Below are 17,547 nucleotides of genomic sequence, written 5' to 3' on the forward strand. Positions count from 1 at the left end.
TCAAAAGTTGCATTGATTAAATTCCTCAAACATCTACCAGGCTGATTTTAACTCCCAGTCCTCTAGAGTAACAAATCTTTGCAGTAAGTGACTGGCAGGACAGAACTTTGGCGATTTAAACAGGAAGCAGTGAATTAAATGTTTTTATTTATGGCACGTGAAATTTTTCATTGTACAATGTATGTACTCTGGCTGCATGTTTCTATTCCTTTCAGTAAAGTCATCATTCCTCTACAGAAGTGACAATACACAGTTAAAGAAGATGAAGACAAGATAAAGGGCATAAAACATTCTTCAAAATCCTACAGATACCTCCTTCCATCCCCCCAAAGACAAGCACCATCTTCAGTGCTGATCCATTATGTTAATGGAACATAACAGGGTCACACTTCAAGCACTATGTTTCCACCTTTAAAAGCAGCAGGCCAGACATTCAAAATCCCATGACGGAATGGGGGAACTTCTGGATGTGTTGGAGGCAACTACCAGAGTGGAGTGAAAGGGAGGGGGGCCGATAGCGTTGCAAGGAATTTAAACAAAAGTATTTTTTTCCCCCTCAAAGCCGCCATCTTTCAGTCTGACGGTTACTGTAAACATCATTCCTGCACACAGCATTATAAGACATGCTTTCCCCACATTCTTTCAGTGCTTTTAACAGATGCAAAGTTGTCCATCTTTTACCTCTTCATGCTTACTCTTTGGAGGACGAAGCATTTAAATCAAAGTAGGCTGCACTGCAAGTACTCAAAGATTGTTTGGGGTCTCATACCTGATCAAGTTCTTTAGTCTTGTGACAAAAATATTTATAATTGTCTCACCACTCACTTTAGCTATGATTGAAAAATTCATCAAATCTTGATTTATAACCTTAATAACTTGGTGGGGAAACTTTATTCCACCATTTCCTAAATGTTAAAAAGAAAATCTGTTTTTTAAAGCACCAGGTGCTTGAACTCCAGTTGCCACACACAATGATATAAAGAAAACTTCAGAAATATTTCAGTGGCCTTTCTCAAATCACTGCACTTAAAAGCAGTCCTCACGCTTTGGGTTTGTATATAAAAATGCATAACTTGGCAGTATGCAGAGAAGGGAATGTACTCTATTCATCCAAACCCTACCTGGAGTGATTTCACTTTCAGGGAGTGTTATAGTCAGTATGCACATCTCAAAAATCTGTCTCAAATTAGGCTATAAAGACATTTATACCTGTTTTCAGAGTTCAATAAAGACATAAAATAAGTCTGTTTTAAAATATACTCCTCATTTTATTAACAGAGGCCAAATAAAACTCACATTTTATTTACAAAGAGAGGCAATAAATATCTTAATAATAGTCATAAAATTATTTTTTGCTTACATTTGTTTTTAAAAAAAAAATCATAAACGTGTCATGTTGTTAGTAGCAACTCATACAAAAGACCTGCCTGACAGCAGGTAAATACATACTACGGGTGATAAGAGGCTGGAGTTTGTTGTCAGTGAGAAAAAATAATTATAAAAGCAGACTTTTCCCTTTAGGATTCAGATTTGAAAACAAAATAAAACTACCATGCTGCTGAAAGTATTCCCTGGATCCTTGACGTATTGGTCATCTGGATTTTTGAGGAAATTGTTTAATTGTTAAATATGAGTTCATGAGGTGATGTGGAGTGTATTATGTACAGTATTCCTATCCATGGATGACTAATCTGCATAAAGCTAAGCCTTCCCAAAAGCATCTTTGAGACTGTCTTCCAGTGAGAGTGAAAGGAGCGAAGATGAGCTCACAGTCAAAAGATGATTTTGTAACAGCGAGAGAATTAAGGAGAGACAGAGAGAGAAAGAAAATGAGTCAACAGAAAGGTTCCTGAAATCAACCGAATGCAGACCGTGTAGGTGAAGATAAACAAAAGATTAAGGAGGTAGAGGAAGTCATCATCAGCCCCCAGACAGTAGCTCCGACTCAAAGAATTAAGGCAGCTTTTTGTTGTGGAACAGCTCTAACCCATGCAAAGAAGAGCTGTAAAAGATGCAATCTGAGGGGAGATGAAAGGGATTAAGATCCCTACTCAAATGCAATGAAGTTGGAAGACAGTGTGAATTTATGTATCACATCAGCTGTTGTATTTTTGTGTTGGTTTTTCAGTCTTTAAACAGAACAAAAGCCACGTTTGGCGCTTGACTAGTCAAAGCATGTTGGGTTTCAGCTGAATCTCAGGCTGTATGGAAATCTCACACAGTACTTGGAGGCTTCCGTGCATTCTAGGAGCTGAGCCACACATGGAAAGAAAGAAGACGAGAAAGACCTGTAAAATATTGCACTCGAAGCTACACAGTTATTCTGGCAGCACAGTGTCACCTGCAACTGCCACCTCTCTCCGTTTCATCTCCATGGTTTCTAATTCCAGTGGAAAGTATGGGATCCGCATTGTCAGGGGCAACACAAACAAAAACCGACAGGTATTCCAATAAATCTCTAGTTGGCTGATTTTTATAACATTGCATCAGCTCCTGCTTTTGTCAAAAAGAAAGCATGCCTTCAGCTTGCAGTTCATATGTAGCTGAGGGCCACGATCACAGGAATTCGCTCAGAGGTCCTTTAGTTTATCCAGTATAAATAACATGACAGAAACATTAGCTCAATGGCATCAACCCAGAAGAATCCGACAGTTAGGAAATATTCAGTCATCCTGAAATACAAAAATAAAAAATCTTTATTTTTTGTTCTTTTAGTCAGTCTTTCTTTTACAGAAAAGAAGTCTTCTTTTAAGAATCTTGAGATTTTCAGGTACAGTTTTTTTCCTCCACGAGGAAAACTAGAGCTGTCCCATTAGTCCTGTCAGTTCCTCTTTGCGTTGGATTTTAACCGCCGAGCCCTTCGTGTCCGCTTAGTTACTGTGGTGAAGCGAAACTCCTGCACTGGGTTCACCTTGCCCTTCGGCTGGCGTTTCATAAAGTGGACTTCCTGTTGTCGTTGCGTGGTCCGCGAGCCTTTCTTAGGCCGCCCTTTCCGATTGAATCCGAGGTACCATCCTTTGTACTTGGCAGAGACGAGAGCCGTGTAGTTGTTCTCCAGGAATTCCTCGATAAAGACACACTCCTGCTTCCTTCCATCAGGCTGAAAGAAAAAAGAACAAGAATGCAGAGGAAGTTATCATCTGACACTAATTATTAATATAGTAGTGTGGCCTTTGAATAGTCTACCTCATTTTCTCCTCTTTTTCAGTTTGGAGTGATTTTGTGTTGCAATCTAAGTTTTCCCGTCACATGGTTATAACGTACTCACAGATCAAAAAGGGTTTCAGTCACAGCTGAAAATACAATTGTTAATCAGCGGTGCTAGTTTCAGTCATTATGCAAATGTACTGTTTATAGGGTCGGGGAAACCTGCAGTCAACTGAGAGTGAAGAAGTCACTTGAATGAGTTTGGATGAGTTTCACCCACTGAAAAGGTTACGTTTAACAGAATCAACTTTTTGTGAGGTAAAAAAAAGTTCTCCCTGTGATGTGAGAGTTAATGTTAGGTAAGCGTAAACATATTAACTGTTACTTGACTCATTCCCATTTTTACTACTAATGCACTCTCGCTAGTTGAGAAAATTGAACTCTTTAAATAATTGTAGAAAATCTTTTTATTTGAGCTTCCTTGCTGCTTAGAAAGGTTCTATATAAATTCCAAAGATAATACGGAAAAAAAATCTAACAGTTTCTCTAAAGCTCACATTTAGTTAATCTATACAAAACAAAACAAAGTGGTGCAGTGGCAGATAAAATTAAATATCTGGCTTTACAGAATATTATGGGACGGACAACTTTTTAGAGCAGTGACGTCTTGCAGTTGGATGGATTTATTAGCTTGTAATTCAGTTATGCTAGCTATATCCCGTTGCATCTAGCTTTTATGCAAAGTTAAGCTAGCTATCTCCCAGCTCTATAGCATAGGTATACAAGTACACTACATATGGCTATGTATAGGATGACACACAGGAAGCTCTCACACCATATAACGTTCATAAAAGATGGTCTTAAAATTAAAGTCAGCCGAAGTGCCTTCAACCTGCATAATCTCTGTAGGCCAGGAGGGGGCACTCCTCTGGTTGCACCTCTCTGATTCTCATAGAATTCTCATAGAAGTCTACAGGAAATGGCTCTTGGCTCAACTCATTAACACTTTCTTGATAGGTTTAGCGTTAAAAATAGTAAAATATTGACAGACACAAAATCAATACATCACTGGGTTTCAGACAAATCAGAGGCCAGGAAAATGAACACTAACATGGCAAATTCTGGCATTTGGGTTAAAGACAGTTTAGAAATCTTGATGGGAACATAATTTAGTTCTAGCAGACGACCGCAGCGAGGGAAAACTTGAGTGAAATAATCCAGTCGCACCAATGCTAAGAACATGATTTATTAGAGAAACAGCACATGCGCTCTAAAAAATGTTACAGTTTCAAATGTTAGCTTTTTTCACACTGAAATGGTCATCTGCCGAGCCACATGCAGTCATCCTGCACTTGTGGCCACCTGGTGCGACTAAGTGATATAATTGCAATGGTATTCCTCCTAAGTGACTATTAGTCTCTCAATGCATTTTGGTGATTGCAGACTGTAATTGACTGATCGAGTGTCAAAGGAGTAGGCCGATTACGTAATGGAAGAATGGCTGTGAGTTATCAAAGAGGTTTTGTTAGGGTGTAGAAAAACAGCAGGAGAAAGCAGATCCTAGGCTGCGTTTGATTCAGCATGGATTAAGTGCACGCTTTAAAATATCAGTATTCATTGAATATTACCATAGTGAAAATCAAAATGTACTCACCATTCCAACTATTTTGCCCTTCTCATTCATGCAAATGTAATGTTCGCTCTCTTTTCCTTTTATTCGGACGTGGCTCCCAAAGGTTTCTGTCTCAACAATAAGGAGAGCTGCAAATGAAAAGAAAAGAAAAACACATCCAATTAATGCCATGTATATGTCTTGTAGCACACATACCTTAAGGAGTCAAACACATTTAGTTGATTCTGTAAGAATACAAGTTTTAATCATGGTTAACTTCTTTTGTTATTTTTTAGTTAAAGAAACACAAACAAAAGGACACAGTATTGTGATCATTAGCTAAATGATGATTTTCTTGACTAAATGCAGTTAAAATATTTCAATTCAAGTAGAACATTATTTAAAAATTCCTTGTATGATACACATCAGAAAAACAATGCCACTGTCACTTCAGTAGTCCACTTTAAAAACCTATCTCGGTAGCCTTTTTAGTTTTCCGTGCCCACTCCGCCACCCCAGTGTTAACCCCTGCGAGGTCACCTTTGTCTCTGCTCACCCTCTGACCAGTAAAGAGATCTGCCAAACATTTGTGGAGCGGTTATGTGCCCCTCCAGATTAGGTTTCAAGTTCCCTTTAGTCTGTGCTCACTCAATCAAAAAGTTAAGATGATCCATTTGTTTAACACACAGAGCCATTCAGTAGCACTCAAGGGAGGAGAGAAAGAATAGTCGAAGGGGACGGGATAGGCTCGGGGGCAGAAATAACTCTCCACCCCCCCTAAATCCAACCTTGGGAGAAAAGTGGTAGGTAATCTGTCTTAAAGGTGAGGGAAGAAATAGTTATTCATTCTTCATTTGCAAAAGATTTGTTTGTACGTCTTACTTGGGATCTAAAGAATAGCACATCGGACTTGGTTTTATCGTCGAATAGATATGCAGGGACATCCTTAAAAAAGAAAAGACAGCCCAACAACATTGGTTTTCACACAAATAAAATAATATTCTGAAAGAAACTACTGCCATGAATGCAAATTTAGGAAATCTTTAACCACACCTTGGCCTTTTCATTGTGAGCTACTTTTACAAAAAGACCCAAAAATTCAACCTCAGTTATGCTGGAGACTGAGAACATCAGATAAAACAATATTTCCCTCCTTACTGTAAGTTGTTCTTTGTCTGTGACCCAGTTCCAACCCCTATCTTGAGTTTTTCTGGGAAAACACTAATGGTTTGATCTTTATAAAAGAAGAGTTTGGCAGCTTAAGGCATCAATAAACGTAATTAGATCCTTGAGTCATAGTTACAGTGAAATGCAAACACTTGGAGGAATCTCACTGTTGTCAATACCTCTAACAAGTGGCACTGAGTTGACAAAGGAGGGAATGTGGTGCTTTTATTTACACTGTAAGCACTTGAATACCCCTAATCTCCATAATCCACAACCTTAAAAATTGCTGAATGTATGAACCGGGTGCTTCAATAATCTCACAGCAGCCTTGTGAGTGTAGGACTCCTCAATGCTTCCCAGTTTTTTATGGATAAACAAAAAAAGGTCTAAAACATGAAAAGGGTGTATTTTATTTAACGGAGCAGAAGTCAGAAGATCAAAAGAAAATGAAAAAATATGACAAAAGTTACAGACAAACTTGCCAAACGTCTACTTTCTAAAGTTAAAGAGACACACAGGCAGAACTGTGAGCCATGAACCCCTTCGCTTCTGAGGTATGCTGCACTTTTTCTGCCTTGCTTCCATATGAATAATACAGGTTGCTGCCATATTTTGACCTCAGCAAAAGGCCACCTGTTCAAAAAGCTGAAAAAGTCAGCATTAATCAAAGATTGCAGCTTTTATCAATTTAAAAGCCTTTGCAATGACCCGCCATCACTCTTGGCAGACATCACTTACAATGGACTGTTCTGGAAAATGACTGGTCTGGTCTCCTAAAAGTAATGAATACGCTTCATTAATACCTAAGAAGATTTATAATACCAGTGATGTTAACTGGAGAGATACCTACTTAGGAGTATATTAGCAATATATTATATTTCTTCAGCAGCGTATTTTGGTCCCTGTATGTGAAGCTGCAGACACTATGCATGAATTAGAGTAAGGAGAGTTATCTCACTGAGCATTATTGCTGCAAAGGAGTTCACAGGTGCCAGGTACTGCAGCTGGATGGGGAGGAGGAGGTGGGGGGGATGGGAGGAGGGGTGGAGGGTGGAATTGGCAAAGCCTCATGGGAAAAATTGGATCTGCTTCCACTCAAGCTCTAACAAGCAGTGAGGAAACTTCGCCTCGGCGCATCTGTGACTGAACACACTCACTCAAAGGCATTCAAGACCAGCAATTTTAGAGCCGTGAGTCAGCTGTTATGAGCAAAATATCTGCAGGGAAGCACAACATAAGCCCCACTGCTTTGCGTTTGGACTACTACTTCAAAAGGGTGCTGTACTGACCATCGATTTAGTCATTTGCCATACTCGTTTTAAACCAAAATAGCAAAGTGCACGTGAAAAAAAAAAGAAAAAAGAAAGAAAGAAAAGACAGAGAACACTTTAAAAAGATGATAAAAGCCTAAGATTTATCTGAAATACTACTAATTACATAACAACAATGATAATTACTGGGTCAATCTGCCAAACGTATTTTGACATCTTCAGACTTAATGCTTAACATTTTCAGGTGAGCACTTTTACACTGCTTGGCTGAACAAAACTCTCCTGGCTTTCCGAAACCGTGTATATAAATTTGATTTCTTGTAATGCAAATGTGAGATTTCCCCAGTTTGCATGATGGAAGTTCACAGTAACCAAGTTGAGACTGAATCCTTAGAGGGCAAAAAACGATATTTTACAACTCAGAAACCAAAAGAAAACAATATTTTTACCATCAGATACCAACAAGTCTTGGTCTGTATTAGACCCCCCCAAAAAGCATAACACTGCTGACATATGACTCCAACAGGATAAAAACAGACTTGCCCCAGATACCCAAATCCTGCAGTAAACATCAACAGCAAAGTCAGCAATTTCAGTATGTATTCATCCACCCCAACCTGTAGTTGGTGGCTTTGAAAAGTCACCATCCTCTCTTGAGCCAGCCAAACACAGAGCACGGAAAACCACCGACAAACAATGAGTAGTAAACAGCCAAAGTGGCTGGTGGAGATAGAAAAGCTCTGGCTGGCAGGTAATTTCTCATCCTATTATAACAGCCTAGCTAAATGTCAAGTGAGATGCACAGGAGTTCTCCCATACCATACTTGCCCCCATCATCTCCATTGGCGTTGACTTTCTTTCCCAAGATCTGGACGTGTTTGCCAGTGGTTCTGCTGTAGAGTTGATAGATCCGGACTTGCTTCCGGCTCAGGTCATCTGGGTTTCTGGTGTGGTTTTCGATGTAAAACCTGAAATCAGCAGAGCGCTGCTGCGATTCCTGCACAGATGTGAGACAGGAGGAAACAGAGAGAGGGACAGTAGATGAAGAAACAGAGAGGAGGAGAGACAGATGGTGAGAGATCATCGTAGCACAGGTATTGATAGTAATGTGCACTGCTCATTTTATGGGCCTGGTGTAAAAAGAAAAAAAAATTGCCCCAGGGTTTTAAAAACTCATATAACAACCTGGAAATTGTGCTGTGGCTTTTTAGTGTTTTGCTCCTTGCTTTTAACTGACACATTTTATATGCAATGCATTTACAAGCTGCTAACTATGTTACGAGACATGTTAATGAAGTCACGGTTTGAGTAAAAATTGCACAGAGCAAGAGCAAACCATACAGTGAAAACTGAGTGTTGGTTTATATTGACAGAGTATATATTCTGTGCCCTGGGCAATACTGAGAAACCTGTATTCCATTTCCACAAGCAAGCAAGCCACTAGCAATTATACACCTGAAGCATCCAGACCTGTTGCACTATCATCAAACAAATATCTGCCTGCAGGCAAAGTAAAGTCCATAAATTAGGAAATGCAGCAGGCGGAGGACAAGATGGAAAGAGGCACCTCAAACCATAAAAGTTCTCTTGTGGGAGGAATTTTTGTAAAAATCGCATTGAAACCTGCTTCTCAAAACTCACTGGTCAGCTGTTTAGGAATAAATTTAGACTTGACATGAAAATAGAGGAAATTGCAGAATTCAGTGGCAGCTCAGTAAAACGACTGTGACTCAACACGTGGAAGAGGAAACGTATACTTTCAGAAGCCCTGGAATCTAAGTTCACGCCAAAATCCCATTTCCCCAGCTGTATGGTGTCGTAATTGCACAGTAATGGCTTTTTATGTGGCTGTTCTCAGGTGGCTAATTATATACACATTACATACCCCAAGTCCTTGTTATTCTAGTAAAATGACTGACATGTAGCAAACTTGATTGGAAATTATGGCCTCTACCGAACAAATCCTTAAAATCAGAGAGGAAAAAGTAAACAATTTCGCAAAACTGGGTGCAATTCTGAAGAGGCTTCCGACAACGCTCTGCTGAAACATGTCGTATGAGTCGTGCACCACGGATGTTGTCCACGAACATGGGTTCTACTGAAGAAGCCCGGCTTTACAGTTTAACCTCAATAAACCAAACTAAAAGACACGTTTGAGCACCAACTCATCTGTAAACATTTTAAATTGCCAAAAAGGTCATGAGGTGCAGATTAAGTAGCACTTCTTGGTCATGTTTCAAAGAGCCTTTGAAATATGAAAGATATGCTTGCTTGTTATGGCATATTTGGTCTACAACGGTGACATATCCTCTGTGTCTGTTGACATTTAGGAAACACGAATGATATTATTTTTGGCATCAGACAGTGTGGAAAATAAGACGCTGAAGATAATCAAATCAAATGTACTCGCTTACTCAAATTTGGCATGTGATGGCTTTTTTGTCTCTAGTCACAGATTGACTATCCCCCTATAAGAATATTCTATAGTATCTTTTCCCCAATTACTTCAAAGAAGTACACAACCTTCATGATACAATACAGAACAATGATGTTACACACTGCCCTAGAATATTTTTCGATTTTTCTGCACATAACACAATATGAAATCAAAATAAATCACAAGAAGAACCCTCTGGAAAACTCTTAAAACTAAACATTCCCTGGTCTTCAATACTCACAATCCTAAACCCAACCTGGACCACCAGAGGCTTGTACTGCAAAGCAGATTTGGGGTTTGTTGGGGTCAATTCAGGTTTAACCTTGATTCTTCAGAGCTGCAGTGGTTGTTATCTTCGTACTAGGATACCACACCATGCTAACACATCTCGAACTCTTAACCTCCATCACAGCTTATGTTTTACTTAACATACTAATCCAAACAAAAAGACTTGTTTCTGGCTAATCAGTTCTTGTGAAAAATACTGTCAGTGTCAGACTTTGTCGAAGGTCCCATGGAGATGGGTGGATTTAGAGAGGGTCTCTTAGGAGGGTAAGAGTATTCCAGAAAAACCCTTTGCCGTTCCTTGACAAGAGATATAGATTATCAGAGATGAAACTGCTTATCTTTGTAAGCTGATTAAGGCACTGATTGAAGCCTTTGTTGATCTTACAAAGATGTAAGAGAGGAGTCTGCTTACTGGCTGGAAATATCCTTTTATATTTGCACATTAAAACTGACCAAACAAATGGAAATTCTAGAGAAAGAGTTGTCATTTTACATTTGTGAGTCGTGAAAGTTTCAGTGTCTGTTGTTCTACACAGTATGTGTCTTAAAAAAATGATAAATATCAACAGTTGAGTGGGTATTTCAGATACAGCAGTTAAAGAAACTGACGGGGGAGAAAAGTGTCACCATTTCAGGTGAAGAAGTTAGTTAAATAGAGTCTTAGGGGCTGGATTACCAGTGACTAATGCATAACAGTGTAAAAGTAAGCATGTGTCCAATGGTTCCAGCAAACTTGCTTATCGTAGAATAAGTACAACAGTGTTTAAAAGCTGAACATTAACATCATCTGTTGTCAATGTTCTTTCTTAATATGAAACTCAAAGCTGAAGAACAAGAAAAAAAAATGAACGCACAACAAAACATAGCCTAACTGGGCTGCTGAGGGATTTATCCCAAATCTCCCCATCTCTAAACAAACATAAAGGTGTGTTTGGTAGACAGTTGCATTTCATGTCAAGGGAAAGGCAAGCCTAAGCACATGGCTGAGGTGAACGCTAGCGACAACAGCTTTTTTTTTTTTTTTTTTTAAATCACTCTGTCTCCTTTCTTCAAAGACAACACGAAAACGGATATGGTTGAAACTTCAAAAGTCTGGCACTCAGTTCCACTGAGGAAGTGAAGTTGTCGCAGTCATCTAAGATACACCTTGCTATCTGCTCCCCCCCCCCCCCCCCCCCACACACACACACACACATTCATACATACATACATACAGATGGGGTCACACACACTCACATACAGAAAAACATTCCGACAGACATTGGCAGTGTATTCAAAGTTAACTTCCAAGTGCGGTTGCTTCTTTTGTTTTACCTCATAAAGTCACAACCACAGCATGACATGCAAGAGCCATTAAGCCATACCGAGGAGCACTGAGAAGGAGTGGAGGATAAAGGCATGTCCCTGCATTTTTCTAAGATAAATGATTAGGCTGAAACCACTGAAGCCATGAACATCCTCTGTTTACCTGTAGCTATCATCTGACGAACTTTAAATCACAACAAGCATGAAGTTCACATTAAAAAAATAATAACCAAAAATGTTGGGTCAAGTGAAGAGGGGTCAACTTTTTTCATCAACTGTGTTTGTGCCATTTCTGTTGAAATAATCTGATTACACAGTTTTAAGATTGCAATTTCTAATTTCAGGTTGGTTTACATTTTGTCCCTAGGAAATTTACCTATTACTCTAAAAGCTGATGGTTTTCAGGTTGGGACAATGTGATCCTAGCAGCAGTAACTGTAACCAATAAAATATATTGTTTATAGTTTACAAACAAACACTCCTTTTATTCCTTATTCTTGGTATAGTTTTTATTTTTCAATTAAAAGAAAGAAAGAAATGTAGTAACTTTTAAAAGATGTAATTACATAAACACTAAAACGTTGCCAACTTTTTAAGAGCTGTTTGTTAAAAAACGGATGAGATACCGGTACCTTTTAAGGCAGGGTATCCTGTTTTTATTAAATGTCGTAGATCACAATAACACCGAGAAATTAATATGAAACAACTGTGTGTGCAATATTATGGTCGGACACGTCATACCAACAAACCCATCAGATAGTTTTATGAGAGAAGGAGTGTGCTGACTGCATCCTATGTGAATCACGGCGCGCAATCAATTAGCTGAGTGGGTGCCTGCAAATCATTACTGTTCAAAGTGAGACGCGCAACTAATAAAAGCTGAGCGCCAAAAGAGCCATCTGTTCAAAGAACAACTGTTAACCCCAGGGATCGCAATATTTTTTTACACAATTCTGCTGTAAAATATCGAAACTGCTACTTGAATGTCAAATTGCAAACATCGGGTTTTAATTAAGGTGTAGCCCGGATAATTGTACTGATTTGAATGAATAATGAACATTTTGAATATACATTAATTATGCATTACTGTAATACTCGTGACAAGTATTTAAATCACATAAATGATATTTCACGGGTTTTTTGTGGTTTACTGTGCGACTAAGTTTTTGTTTATTTTTTTGGTGTTGTTGTTGTTGTTTTTTTTTTTTACTGTGGCACGCAGTAGACCCAAAATTTGTCACTTTTTTCCTCATCATTCTAACCAATTAGTATTGAAATGAACAGAATTAAAGCACATGAATTTCCTGTCCTGCGTGGCAAAGACCGTCGTGAAATTAAACTATAACCGTGATTTAATCAACAGTTACATCAAAAAGCTGCACAGGGACATACAAACACATACACACAAAAAGTAATAAAACATACCTGCAGTTGGAAATAGAACACCAGAAAATGTAAACACCTAAGTGGAGAGGAGAGAGAAGGGAAGACGGGAGTTAATCACACAGGCAATTACGTGAAAAATAAACGCTGCCTACCTGGATGACAGCAATCCAAAAATATGAAGCGTTTGGCGACTTCTATTGGTAAGAATGCATGAGTTTGTGTGCAAAAGCAAACGGAGAGGTGGAAGACTTACAGGTATATGAACCTCGAAGGCAGGAGAGACATCTTGACTTGCAGAAATACAGCTGAAATACACCTGCTTCCACTGATTTAGCCCCAGGAAAGGTTGGCGAAATCGCCCCCCTCTCTCGCTCCGTTTCGCTCCCCTGTGCGTATTTTACGCACACAGCTCCGGGGGTAAGTAGGAGACTGGATCCCAGTGTAAGGGCAGATGACGGGACACCAGCGGCAGAGTTACGGAGTGCAACATTGGGTGCTTCCTTGTTGGATGAAATTATCCAGAAGATTATTTCTTCTCTGCTCAGTCTCCTTCACTTCCCGAAAAAAAAAAACCCGTCTCCGCAAGTCTGTGTCAAGAATGGAAGTCAGTATTCGACCTCTCCAAAACCTCTCTAAAAAGTATCCTTCAGTTTTGCGCACCAACAGCTAAGTTACCCCACAAACCGAAGGTTGTTGCTCCAGAGATCACATGCTTCTCATCTCCGTCCGTACCTGTGCTGGATTTCTACACCTTGCATGGATCATTTTACGCTACCAAGTGCAAGAGTAAAAAAAGAAAGTGGCGATAAATAAAAGAGCAGTCCACCAAAACGAAGTTGTTTAATATGGGAGGACAAACTTTCCCGAGCTCAATTTATATTTAAAAAAAAAAAAAGAAGTGCTGAGCAATCGCAGCGGTAGCAACAGGAGCGGATCCCTGGAGAGGTTCGGGAGCTGAGGATGGCGCAGCAGTGCCTGTCAGTGGTGTTTGTGCGTCTGCGGCTTGAGATTTGGGCACAGAGAGGCTTTTTTGTTGTTGGTGGGTGGAAACATGTCAGCGGTTAGCACCTGATAGGGTAATCTTGGAGAGACCATCATCTTGGAGAGCGTTTTTTTCTGCTTGGTGGGCGAAGCGTTGCGCAAAGAACTTGAACACAGAGATTAGGTGCTTTTTTTTTAAATTTAGTTTAGATTTGGACTTTTTTTTATTAATTAATTTTGTTTTTTAGAACTTTTAGGACTGAATGTGTATTCTCACATAAACAAAGATAACCCAATCCGACAATCTAATATGCACTCTATGTATTTAATTGAAAAAAAAACAAGTCGATTCAGTGGTTTTGTATTTATTATTATTATTATTATAATTGTTGTTAGCTGAAATTAGGCGTTCTAAGTGTTACAGAAACTATTTGTCCCTAAAGTTATTTGTGCGTTTTAAACAGCGAATGGTTTGTGTATTGGCCTGGCTCTCCCAGACAGCATTCAAATGCAGGTTGTCTCGAATTTTTTCAGTAATGTGCTATAACTTACCCTGAATTTAAATGAGAGAGAGGTGTGAATGTGGTTGGGAGTAGCTTACTTCAGAGCTGGTAGCAGTAAAGTGAGTCCATCTCTGCATGCTGCCTTAAAAAAAAGAGAAAACCTTTGTGGCTGGCCCTTATTGTCCCATTAAAACTGGGTCCTCGGGATTCTTCTCCCATTGATATTCAAAATGATTCTAAATGATCACATACATAACTCCCCATGCTGGGAATTTCAAAGGGTTCCCTGCAGCTAGTTCAGTGGGAATTGAAAATGAGTGTTTAACTAAGAACTCGAGCTTATAATTTCTGCTAGCAGAAAAAAGTCAGGAAAGTATCTATCACTTTAATTTAAAATATATTGTGTTTATGAGTTTTTAAAAGCCTGTATCTTTCCTGCAAGTGCATGGATAATGTGGGTTTATCCAGTGATTTATGGCTGTCTGCCTAACAAGACTCCTTGATCCTGTCAACCTCAGTGCACTGTACAAATCCCTTTAACACACCTGATGTACAATGTAATTTAAAGCATGACTAATTTAGTCTTGTCTGCCTTAGGGAGGGAAATCACCAAAAAATGAGCAAATAGTAATTATCCTAAAAGATAATTTGATTACTTCCTTAGAAATGAAGGGCTTTCAGATTGTGTGAGCAAACAATAGCTGCTGCTCATTGATTTCTCTGAAGGTCAAATGTAAATGCACCTGACAATTGATTTAAAGGCAGGATGATAAACAGCAATTATCACACTGAATGTGATACAGCCAGCATTGTGGAATCACTCATCGCCTCTTAAGCACATGTTTGCGACAAACCTCTCGGAGCATGACTGTAACTCCACAACTAAGGGGTGGGAGCAAGAGGCTTGGATGTGGCCACCTGTGAAGCACAAGAAGGAGAAAACCTTTCCTGGCTCTTGGAAAAAGGGAAGGCCCCCTTTTTTAGGGGACTTTTATCATTTCATCAGTGTTACAAGTATGGGAATAAGCAATGGCCACAAGCCAACTGTGTGATGGTTCTGCAATGCACTTGTCTGGTCTAGTAGTCACTTTGGCAGCTGACCAATTGCAGGAGTCAGCAGGTAATTCTAGAAACTTAAACTAATATATAGAACAAAAAAGTTCAAGTAAACCCAAATAAATATTTTGTTTTCCAATTCTGCCAAAAGTTGTACTTACGAAGTGGAATTTTTTATTTATTGAAGTTCCATGATTTGACTCCACTGGTCTTGCGATGCCTCATTTCAACACACAATTACCTTATCAACACTTTTATCTATTTCCACCTGTGGTTTTATGCAACTTTTGCACAAGGAGATTGAAGTGAAATGGTGCTAAAGGATGCAGACACAGAACAAGAACATATTGTGCTAAATGCGATGCAGTCTTAAAAATACATAATAATAATAATAAATAAATACATTTCCTACACAGTATTAGCAGTAGTTGAAATTAAAATGTTTGCTATCACATTCTGTATTTTTTTTACAATTTAGATTAATAATTTTTTTTTATCTACTTTTTTTGTACAAAATAAAAAAAAAATTGCAATTCTAAGAAAGGTACCAATTGAAGCAAGTGGGAAAATACATTGATCACTGATAAAACTACTGACATGTGTAATTTATAACATTATCTCTATTATTCATGGGGATGTAACTTTAACACAGGAGCCAACTAAAAGTTGTTGCATATTAAGAAACCCCCTTCATGGTAATAGCAGTCTCTCATGGCAGTGGCCTCCCCCAGCAGGACAATGCAGGTCACCTTACTGCAATAACCGCTCAGGAACAGCCCGAGAAACGTGACAAAGACACTAAGATGTTGACCTAACCTCTAAATTTCACACTTCCCCAATCTGACTGAACATCTGCTCGATGAGACAAACTAACCAGAGCCACGGAGGCCTCACTACGAAACCCGTACGACCTGAAGGATCCACTGTCAGTGTCCCAGAGACAGACGCTTAACGGCAACCGTAGAGGTTATGTCAATGCTCCAACAGATCAGAGCTGCTTTGGTGGAACAAGGAAAAGCGTACACAACATCAGGAAGGTTTTTTTTTAATCACTGGATCCATGTGTGAATTTACCCTGAACCAAAAAAGTCAGTTAGAAGAGTTGGTGTACCTAAAAACAAAACAAAAACGTGTGCTGATGTGAAAAAGTAGGAAAAACAGAAAAGAGAAAAAAATCCTGATGAAACCATGAAAATCAATCAACGCAGGTTGACGCTGGAAAAGTGTAACAAGAGAGAGCTTTGTGAATGAGGAGAAAAGTTTCCGTCTAGTTCACGAGGTTTGGAAGAGGGATGAGTGGGGGGGGGGGGCAACCACTCAAGAGTTGGGATAAGGTTACCCACACAGATTAGCTGAAAAGAGAGAGGGAGTGAGAAAAAACAAGCAAGCAAGGTAAAGGTCTTAGTTTACCTGCCTTGCTGTGCTTGGCAGCCAATGAAAGTGCTTTCAAGCCTGGTGCCTGAAATGAATGAATGAATCCACTGCAGCCAAATTTGTCAATGATATTTCAATTTTTATGAAAATGAAGAGAACTGTTTTAGCCAGGGGCTACAAAGTGGCGATGATGTTACTTAGACGACTCCCAGAGTCCTCCCAAGCCTTTGAATTTGAACCTCGCCGCTTCCGTGCAGTTATGCGTGTCTGTCTGCAGCAACGAGACTGTGGGAATGTCACCGAGGATATCTCATTGAAGCTGAAGGAGGAGGCATCTGAGGGCGGGCGAGCGCTCAGCAGTTCAAAGGAACCTAGCAGCCATTTAAGGCTTGATAAAAGAACTTGGCAGATCAGTAAGCGAAGCCCAATGTACTACATTAGTGTCAGGACCCCCTCCGCGTCCCTCCCACTTTGCACTTTCATCTCTGACACGGACATATTGACTTAAAGGAAAGGAGGGGTGCCCGGGACACGAAGGAGGGGTCAGTAGTTGTGGTGTGTGTCGAGGGGGTGCATGTGTCCCATTCAGTGCCCAAGGTGAAGCGATTGATGCCGAGGGGTGACCACTGACTCATATAAGCCACCCAGAAGCCTTTTTTAAACTAGAAGTCACAGGCCGACAAGCATGTGAGACCTAAATGGGACGGCCCCTTTCCTCTCATCTCCCTAAAACTCAGCCTCACCCCATTAGTGTATGCTGACCCTACCCCCGCCTCTGCACACACCCACGCGCACACACACAAACATCCTTTTTCACACTGGTGATCATGCCCCGCTGCTGGTTACCAAAAGTCCAATTGCTAACGTGGCTCCAGGTCATAAAGGGGTCGCGACACCTTGACATTGTGGAGGGTGACAGAGAAAGGAGCCAGAGGAGGGAGGGTTCAGAGAGCTCTACCTCTGAGACCTTTCAAATATCACCTGAGGAAGAAGGAGAGGGGGGGAGGGACTGCTTTGGTA

The 17,547-nt window shown here is 39.8% G+C and overlaps 1 protein-coding gene across 2 annotated transcripts; it reads right to left on the reverse strand.

Moving 5' to 3' along the window:
• Positions 1-1,243: 1,243 nt before the first annotated feature.
• On the reverse strand, positions 1,244-13,617 carry fgf24 (fibroblast growth factor 24). 2 transcript variants are annotated; one of them, XM_026183338.1, is made up of 5 exons: positions 12,867-13,617; positions 12,653-12,689; positions 8,026-8,194; positions 4,802-4,908; positions 1,244-3,100 (listed from the first exon to the last, which is right to left on the reverse strand). In XM_026183338.1, exons 1-5 carry the CDS (start codon positions 12,896-12,898, stop codon positions 2,822-2,824), a joined length of 624 nt encoding a protein of 207 aa, XP_026039123.1. In that variant the 5' UTR covers positions 12,899-13,617; the 3' UTR covers positions 1,244-2,821. The 2 variants fall into 2 exon arrangements, with proteins under 2 accessions (XP_026039123.1, XP_026039114.1); XM_026183329.1 differs by having other exon boundaries at positions 8,017-8,194.
• Positions 13,618-17,547: the final 3,930 nt, after the last annotated feature.

Source organism: Astatotilapia calliptera, chromosome 2, assembly GCF_900246225.1.
Source record: "Astatotilapia calliptera chromosome 2, fAstCal1.2, whole genome shotgun sequence".
Lineage (NCBI taxonomy): Eukaryota > Metazoa > Chordata > Actinopteri > Cichliformes > Cichlidae > Astatotilapia > Astatotilapia calliptera.